Consider the following 9586-nt stretch of genomic DNA (forward strand, 5'->3'; position numbering starts at 1 on the left):
TTGGTCTGTTCTTTTGTACAATCACAAACACTGGTTGAAATTCTGTGGTGGGAGGTAACCTGACACCCTTCCTTTATGCCCGCAATTACCTATGATTACTGTGAGTGTTTAAATACCACAACGATGGTTCCTAATCATCCACATCAGTTGAAAGCCAGTAGACTTGTGGGAAATAATTTGCATATGAAATACTTTTAAAACACCTGAATAATATAGTAATCATATCTTGAAATTGTACCACATACTTGAGTTCCCAGAACATCTCCAATTTCTTCCTGTAACTTCATTTCCATTTGACATATTACCCTCTTTATTTTTTTTTTAAGATTTTTAATTTGTTTTTTATTTGTGAGAGAGAGCACAGGCAGGGGAAGGTGCATAAGGAGAAGCAGACAACCCGCTGAACTGGGAGCCCATCATGGGACTCAATCCCAGAACCCCAGGATCATGACCTGGGCCAAAGGCAATGCTTAACCGACTGAGCCACCCTGGTGCCCTGACATGGTATCCTCTTTAAATTAGAGCTACCACTTCTCACGTTTTCTCTGGAACTAGATTGGGGATAAGCGAATGGATTTAAAATGGCTCCTCTGTCACATTTAGAACATGGAAAGCGTCACCAAGGAAAAACAACTAATATCAGTGAGAAATACCTTCCAATGATCGACTGCTGATAAAAGGGAAAATGGGAAAAACTGTAACAACCTCAGAGGACTGTAGTGGAGATTAAGTGAGTTAAAACATTTCTAGCACTTAGCCAGTAAGCGGCCCATAGAAAATGGTAGGAAGCATCTACTATTATGATTACAGAAGGCAGGGGAAGATCACACAACCATCCAGCAAAGCTGGCCTTCACAAGTGTCCTGGAATTGCCAGGGATGAGGCTGTATGCGTCAACCCCACATCAGAAGGAAACCATACACCTACCTCTTTGCAAATATCAAGTCTGCATACAGCTCACTTCCTGAAAAATAATATTAATTACAGCTCTAACAACACATGAAATGGGAGTTTTTCTAACAAGTATTTCAGCTGGCAACCCAAAGCTAGAAAAAGTAGCAGCTTCTGTGTGATCTCTAAGCCCATCTAAATAGGACTTAGTAGGGGCGCCTGGGTGGCTCAGCGGGTTAAGCCGCTGCCTTCAGCTCAGGTCATGATCTCAGGGTCCTGGGATCGAGTCCCGAGTTGGGCTCTCTGCTCAGCAGGAAGCCTGCTTCCCTATCTCTCTCTCTCTGCCTGCCTCTCCATCTACTTGTAATTTCTCTCTGTCAAATTAATAAATAAAATCTTTAATAAATAAATAAATAGGACTTAGTAGAGGGAGGAATTCAAAGGAATTCTGTAAACTCTAGTTCATTATCCACACTCCAGGCTACACAAGGGAGATAAGAACCATGGGGGGGAAAGGAAGTCTAAAATAGGTAGAAGAAGGGATTCCTTTTTTCTTTCTTTCTTCCTCCCTTTCTTTCTTTCTTTTTGAGAAAGAGGTGTCAAAGATCCATGTATTCCTACCTCCCAATTCTGCAAAACCAGACTCCATGAGGAGACCTTCAAGGGACTCCTGCTAGAGAAGGGTTTCTGGCCAGGATAGAAATCTGGACTCTTCTCCTCCGGCAGGAGGCTTCCCAAGCCACAGAGATCTGCGCACACTTCTCTACTCTATCTCTGCCACTCCTCTTCAGAGCCAGCCGCCCCTCTCCCTCCCAGAGCCAGAGATGCCCTCCTGCAAAATGTTCCCAGAGGGCAGTGGCTAGGCCAACTGCTCAAAAACAGCCCCTTCTTTTCTTTGGTATTTCTAACTATCAGTGCATTATTGGGATGATTTGGCTTTTCCCCCTAGAAAACATATCAGAAGTCAAAGGAACAGTTGGAGGCTGAATTGAAAATGGACTATGAGAGTTACTTAGAACTGGAAAAGAGCATCCTCATCAACCTTGGCTTCATCAAAGTGAGAGAGACAATGTCATTCCTGGACTTGTAGAAAAGCTTTCTGCAGGGGTGTTTTGGGGCCTTTGTAGGACTTTCTTTTCTTTTTATTCATTATTTTTTATGTAAGGATTTTTATGTAAGAACTAGCAAACTAAACATTAAATAGGTTTACTTATAAATATTTATTTCACAGCTATTAAAACTTGATTTATAACAATTAGATCTGTTTTGATTTTTGGATTGAATGTGTCCTAAACTTTCTACTGAATATGAAGTTTACCAAAAACAAAATTTCATTTTCCTATAGTAATCCCTTCACCCCCAGTTCTTGACATCTATTTGGAGCATTTAGAGCCCGTATTCCCAGAAAGAAGTGGAAATCAAACTTTGTTCCCAATTATCATGTTGCTTTTGGCTGTCCCTCCAAACAGTGCTTCCCCCCCACCATAGGACCCTGCACAGATTGTAGAGCTATGTGCTAAATACAGTAGTAGAAAATTGAATCCAAGTATATATGTATAAAGAAAGGATACCTAAAGATCGTGTTGGAATTACCCAGAGAATACAAGGTTAATGTAACTGTAGAAAAGAATGACTGATTAAAGGAGAGAATTTATGATACCAAATGGATGAAAAGAAAAAGGGGATAAAATTTGACATCTGGGGAGGAGCAGGAGACTGAGATGACATCAGGTCATAGGAGTTTAACTAGATAGTTACTAAACCTTTCTGAACACCTACAAATCCAAGAGGACACCAAAGAGAAGAAGAGCAGCAATTCTAGAAGAGAAAATTAACCACTTTCTGAAAGGTAGGACATGTGGAGAAGTGAATTCAAAGCAACAGGAAGATAGACTGTGGTGGGAGGGCCGGCTCCCAGCAAATGGTAGAGCAGTGGAGCACAAAATCTGAACTTTTAGAAGTCTGCTCCACTGACGGACATCACTCCAGAGGCTAAGTGGGGGTGGGGCCCTCACAAGGACAGTGTGGTCTCGGGTCCCGGGGGTCACTGAAAGATTGGGATGTCTGAGTGTAGCAGAGCTCACAGGTATTAGAGTGGGGAAGCCAACTACAGAGATGGAGCCAAGGAGTGAGCTCTCAGCTCAGGGCTACCTTAAACTATGATCCAAGGCAAGTTAGACCACTGCTTTTTGAGCAGGGACCCCACAAGTGGTAAATCTGGGGAGACCCACCTTCCTCTGCTGGAAAAGCAGAGTGGCAGGAATTTGCTGGGTTTGGAGACTCCAAGCAGGGCTGTGTGCCAGAGACAGAAACGCTCGGCCACAGGCTTGGTGAGCTCAGAGCATGGCTAGAGACCAGGGAGACAAGCAGTGATTGACTGCTTTTCTCCAATGGCTCACTGAGGACTGGGGCCCCGAGTGCTCAGCTCCTTTGGGACAGAGATTAGGAGGCTGCAATTTTCATTCCTGTCCTCAAGAACTCTACGGAAAGCATTCAGGGAACACAAGCTCCCAAGAGCAAACCTGAGCCAATTACTTCGCCCAGCCCTGGCAAGGGCAGCACAATTCCACATTGGGCAAAGACATTTGAGAATCACTACAACAGACCCCTCCCCCAGAAGATCAGCAAGAATATCCAGCCAAGACCAAGCTCACTGATCAAGGAGAACAGTGGAATTCCAGAGGAGGGGAAAGCAAAGCATGGAATTCATGGCTTTCTCCTCATGATTCTTTAGTCTTGCAAAGTTAATTATACTTTTTTAATTGTATTTTTTTCTTATTCTAATTTTTTTTAACTTTTCCTCTTCTTATTTTTAACGTTTTTTCACTAGTTTATCTTAACAATACCTTTCTAAAAAAACAAATCTTTTTAAACCATTATTATAGTCATATTTTACCTTCATTGTATCTAACTTTATTTTTTTGTATATATATAGGGCTTTTTCTTCTAAAAAATTTTGGGATACAATTTCTTCTAATAGATCAAAGTATACCCTAAATCTAGCACAGGGCTTTGTTCTAGTCTCCAGGCTGAGCAAATACTCTCCACTCTCTTTTTCTTTCTTTTTCCAACCAATTTATCTTATCAATTCTTTTTTTAGATTTTTAAAAAAATTTTCATCCATTCATTATTCCATCCCTTCATCATGTTTACCCTTATTTTTGTAAAAATATATGTTTTTCTTTCTTTAAAATTTTGGGGATAGTTTCATCTAAGAGACCAAAATACATCCAAATTTCTGGGATCTTCGCCACCCTTTTAGTATTTTATTCTCTTAATAATATATTCTTATCTGGATAAAATGACAAGGTGGAAAAACTCACCACAAAAAAAAAGAACAAGAGGCAGTACTGAAGGCTAGGGACCTATTCAATATGGACATTGGTAGTATGTCAGATCTAGAGTTCAGAATGATGATTCACAAGGTGCTAGCTCGGCTCAAAAAAGGCATGGAAGATATTTAGAGAAATAAAAGCCCTTTCTGGAGAAATAAAAGAACTAAAATCTAACCAAGCTGAAATAAAAAAAAAAACAACTATTAATGAGGTGTAATAAAAAATGAAGTCTCTTACTGCTAGGATAAATGAAGCAGAAGAGATATAGAGTGATATAGAGGACCAAATGATGGAGAATAAAGAATGAGCAAAAGAGAGACAAACAACTACTGGACCATAAGAGGAGAACTCCAGAGATAAATGATACCATAAGATGAAACAATATTACAATAATTGGGATTCCAGAAGAAGAAGGAGAGAGGAGGAATAAGGTATGTTTGAGCTAATTATAGTAGAGAATTTCCCTAACAGGCAAAGGAAACAAGCATCAAAATCCAGGGGGCACAGAAAACACCCCTCAAAATCAATAAAAATAGGTCCATACCCTGTCATCTAATAGTAAAACTTACATGTCTTAGTGACAAAGAGAAAATCCTGAAATCTGCTCGGGACAAGACGTCTGTGACATACAATGGTAAAATATTAGATCGGCAACAGACTTATCCACAGAGACCTGGCAGGCCAGAAAGTACTGGCATGATATATTCAGAGCACTAAGCGAGAAAAACATGCAGCCAAGAATACTATATCCAGCTAGGCTATCATTCAAAATAGGAGAGATAAAAAGCTTCCAGGACAAACAAAAACTAAAAGAATTTGTAAACACCAAACCAGCTCTACAGGAAATATTGAAAAGGGTCCTCTACGCAAAGAGAGAGCCTAAAAGTAGCAGACCATAAAGGAACAGAGACAATATACAGTAACAGTCACTTTACAGGTAATACAATGGCACTAAATTCGTATCTCTCAATAGATACCCTGAATGTAAATGGGCTAAATGCACCCATGAAAAGACACAGGGTATCAGAATGGATTAAAAAAAAAAAACAAACATCAATATGCTGTCTATAAGAAACTCATTTTAGACCCAAAGACACCTCCAGATTTAAAGTGAGGGGGTGGAAAACCATGTACCATGCTAATGGACATCAGAAGAAAGCTGGGGTGGCAATCCTTATATCAGATAAATTAGATTTTAAGCCAAAGACTATAATAAGAGATGAGGAGGGACACTATATCATACTCAAAGTGTCTGTCCAACAAGAAGATCTAACAATTTTAAGTATCTAAGCCCCTAACATGGGAGCAGCCAACTATATAAACCAATTAATAATAAAATCAAAGAAACATATGACAATATACAATAATAGTAGGGGATTTAACACCCCCCTCACTGAAATGGACAGATCATCCAAGCAAAAGATCAACAAGGACATAAAGACCTTGAATGACGCACTGGACCAGATGGACATCACAGATATAGTTAGAACATTCCATCCCAAAGCAACAGAATATACATTCTTCTCTAGTGCACATGGAACATTCTCCAGAATAGATCATATTCTGGGTCACAAGTCATGTCTCAACCGATACCAAAAGATTGGGATCATTCCCTGCATATTTTCAGACCACAATGCTCTCAATCACAAGAGGAACGTTGAAAAGAACTCAAATACCTGGAGGCTAAAGAGCATTCTACTAAAGAATGAATGGGTCAACCAGGAAATTAAAGAAGATTTGAAAAAATTCATGGAAATGGATGATAATGAAAACAACTGTTCAAAATCTGTGGGACACAGCAAAGGCAGTCCTGAGAGGAAAGTATATAGTGATACAAGCCTTTCTCAAGAAACAAGAAAGGTCTCAAGTACACAACCTAACCCTACACCTAAAGGAGCTGGAGAAAGAACAGCAAAGAAAGCCTAAACCCAGCAGGAGAAGAAAAATCATAAAGATCAGAGCAGAAATCAATGAAATAGAAACCAAAAAAAAAAAAAAAAAAAAACCAAAAACAGTAGAACAAATCAATGAAACTAGGAGCTAGGAGCTAGTTCTTTGAAAGAATTAATAAGATTGATAAGCCCCTGGCCAGACTTATCAAAAAGAAAAGAGAAAGGACCCAAATAAATAAAAACATGAATGAAAGAGGATAGCTCACAACCAACACCAAAGAAATACAAACAATTATAAGAACATATTCTTAGCAACTATACACCAGCAAATTTGGCAATCTGGAAGAAATGGATGCATTCCTAGAGATGTATCAACTACCAAAACTGAACCAGGAAGAAACAGAAAACCTGAACAAACCCATAACCAGTAAGGAGATTGAAGCAGTCATTAAAAATCTCCCAACAAACAAGAGCCCAGGGCCAGACGGCTTCCAGGGGGGAATTCTACCAAACATTCAAGGAAGAATTAATACGTGTTCTTCTGAAGCTGTTCCAAAAAAACAGAAATGGAAGGAAAACTTCCAAACTCATTGTATGAAGCCATCATTACTTTGATGCCAAAACCAGACAAAAACCCCATCAAAAAAGAGAATTACAGACCAATATCCTTGATGAACAAAATTCTCACCAAAATACTAGCCAGTAGGACCCAACAGTACATTAAAAGGATTATTCACCACGACCAAGTGGGATTTATTCCAGGGCAGTAAGGTTGGTTCAACAGCCACAAATCAGTCAATGTGATACATTAATAAAAGAAAAAACAAGAACCATATGATACTCTCAATAGATACTGAAAAAGTATTTGACAAAGTACAGCATCCCTTATCAAAACTCTTCAAAGTGTAGGGATAGAGGGCACATACCTCAATATCATCAAAGCCATCTATGAAAAACCCACAGCGAATATCATTCTCAATGGAGAAAAACTGAGAACTTTTCTGCTAAGGTCAGGAACACAGCAGGGATGTCCATTATCACCACTGCTATTCAACATAGTACTAGAAGTCCTAGCCTCAGCAATCAGATAACAAAAAATAATTAAAGGCATCCAAATCAGCAAAGAAGAAGCCAAACTATCACTCTTTGCAGATGATATGATACTTTATGTGGAAAACCCAAAAGACTCCACTCCAAATCTGCTAGAACTTGTATAGGATTTTAGTAAAATGTCAGTATATAAAAATCAATGCACAGAAATCAGTTGCATTTCTATATACCAACAAGACAGAAGAAAGAGAAGGAGTAGATCCCATTTACAATTGCACCCAAAACCATAAGATACCTAGGAATAAACCTGACCAAAGAGGCAAAGAATCTATACTCAGAAAACTATACAGTACTCATGAAAGAAACTGAGGAAGACACAAAGAAATGGAAAAACATTCCATGCTCATGGGTTGGAAGAACAAATATTGTGAAAATGTCTATGATACCTAAAGCAATCTACACATTTAATGCAATCCCTATCAAAATACCATCAATCTTTTTCAAAGAAATGGAACAAATAATCCTAAAATGTATATGGAACCAGAAAAGACCTTGAATGGCCAGAGGAATGTTGAAAAAGAAAGCCAAGGTTGGTGGCATCACAACTCCAGACTTCAAGCTCTATTACGAAGCTGTCATCATCAAGACAGTATGGTACTGGCACAAAAACAGACGTACAGATCAATGGAACAGAATAGACAGCCCAGAAATAGACCCTCAACTCTATGATCAGCTAATCTTTGACAAAGCAGTAAAGAATGTCCAATGGAAAAAAGGCAGTCTCTTCAAAAAATGGTGTTGGGAAAAATGGACAGTCACATGCAGAAAAATGACCCATTTCCTTACACCACACACAAAAATAGACTCAAAATGGATGAAAGACCTCAATGTGAGAAAGGAATCCATCAAAATCCTTGAGGAGAACACAGGCAGCAACCTCTTCAATCCCAGCTGCAGCAACTTCTTCCTAGAAACATCGCCAAAGGCAAGGGAAGCAAGAGCAAAAGTGAACTACTGGGACTTCATCAAGATCAAAAGCTTTTGCACATCAAAGGAAACAGTCAACAAAACCAAAGACAACTGACAGAATGGGAGAAGATATTTGCAAACGACCTATCAGATAAAGGGCTAGTGTTCAAAATCTATAAAGAACTTAGCAAACTCAACACCCAAAGAACAAATAATCCAATCAAGAAATGGGCAGAGGACATGAACAGACATTTCTGCAAAGACATCCAGATGGTGAACAGACACATGAAAAAGTATTCCACATCACTCAGCATCAGGGAAATACAAATCACAACCACAATGAGGGGCGCCTGGGTGTTTCAGTGGGTTAAAGCCTCTGCCTTCGACTCAGGCGTGGTCTCAGGGTCCTGGGATTGAGCCCCACATCAGGCTCTCTGTGCAGCGGGGAGCCTACTTCCTCTTCTCTCTCTGCCTTCCTCTGTGCCTACTTGTAATCTCTCTCTCTGTTAAATAAATAAATAAAATCTTAAAAAAAACCACACACACACAATGAGATACCACCTCACACCAGTCAGAATGGCTAAAATTCACAAGTCACGGAATGACAGAATCTGGCAAGGATGTGGAGAAAGGATAACCCAACTATACTGTTGGTAGGAATGCAAGCTGGTTCAGGCACTCTGGAAAACAGCATGGAGGTTCCTCAAAAAGTTGAAAATAGAGCTACCCTACGACCCAGCAATCACACTACTGGGTATTTGTCCTGAAGATACAAATGTAGTGATCCAAAGGGGCACATGCACCCAAATGTTTATAGCAGCAATGTCCACAATAGCCAAACTATGGAAAGAACCTAGATGTCCATCAACAGATGAATGGATAAAGAAGAGGTGGTATATATATACAATGGAATACTATGCAGCCATCAAAAGAAATGAAATCTTGCCATTTGCAACTATGTGGATGGAACTAGAGGGTATTATGCTGAGTGAAATATGTCAATCAGAGAAAACAATTATCATATGATCTCCTGATATGAGAAATTTGAGAGGCAAAGTGTGGAGTTTGGAGGGTAGGGAAGGAAAAAAATGAAACAAGATGGGATCGGGAGGGAGACAAACCATAAGAGACTCTTAATCTCACAAAACAAACTGAGTATTTCTGGGGGGAGGGGAGTATGGGGAGGGTGGTTGGGTTATGGACATTGGGGAGGGTATGTGCTATGGTGAGTGCTGTGAAGTGTATAAGCCTGACGATTCACAGACCTGTACCCCTGGGGCAAATAGTACATTATATGTTAATTAAAATAAATAAATAAATAACGTAAAAACTTGACATCTGTTCATGATAAAACAACAATAAGTTTTTAGCTCTTAGAAAAAGAAGGGGACTGGGGCACCTGGGTGGCTCAGTGGGTTAAGCCTCTGCCTTCGGCTCAGGTCATGATCC

The 9586-nt window shown here is 39.6% G+C and overlaps 1 protein-coding gene across 1 annotated transcript in view; it reads left to right on the forward strand.

The window, feature by feature from the left end:
* Positions 1 to 2149, forward strand: part of DNAI3 (dynein axonemal intermediate chain 3) — a 69363-nt gene extending 67214 nt beyond the window's left edge. The window contains exon 23 of the mRNA XM_059136342.1: positions 1841 to 2149. Within this exon, the coding sequence (XP_058992325.1) occupies positions 1841 to 1981 (141 nt within the window). The 3' untranslated portion in view covers positions 1982 to 2149. The remainder of the gene's footprint in view (positions 1 to 1840) is intronic.
* The last annotated feature ends 7437 nt before the right edge of the window (positions 2150 to 9586 follow it).

Source organism: Mustela lutreola, chromosome 10 (genome assembly GCF_030435805.1).
Source record: "Mustela lutreola isolate mMusLut2 chromosome 10, mMusLut2.pri, whole genome shotgun sequence".
NCBI lineage: Eukaryota > Metazoa > Chordata > Mammalia > Carnivora > Mustelidae > Mustela > Mustela lutreola.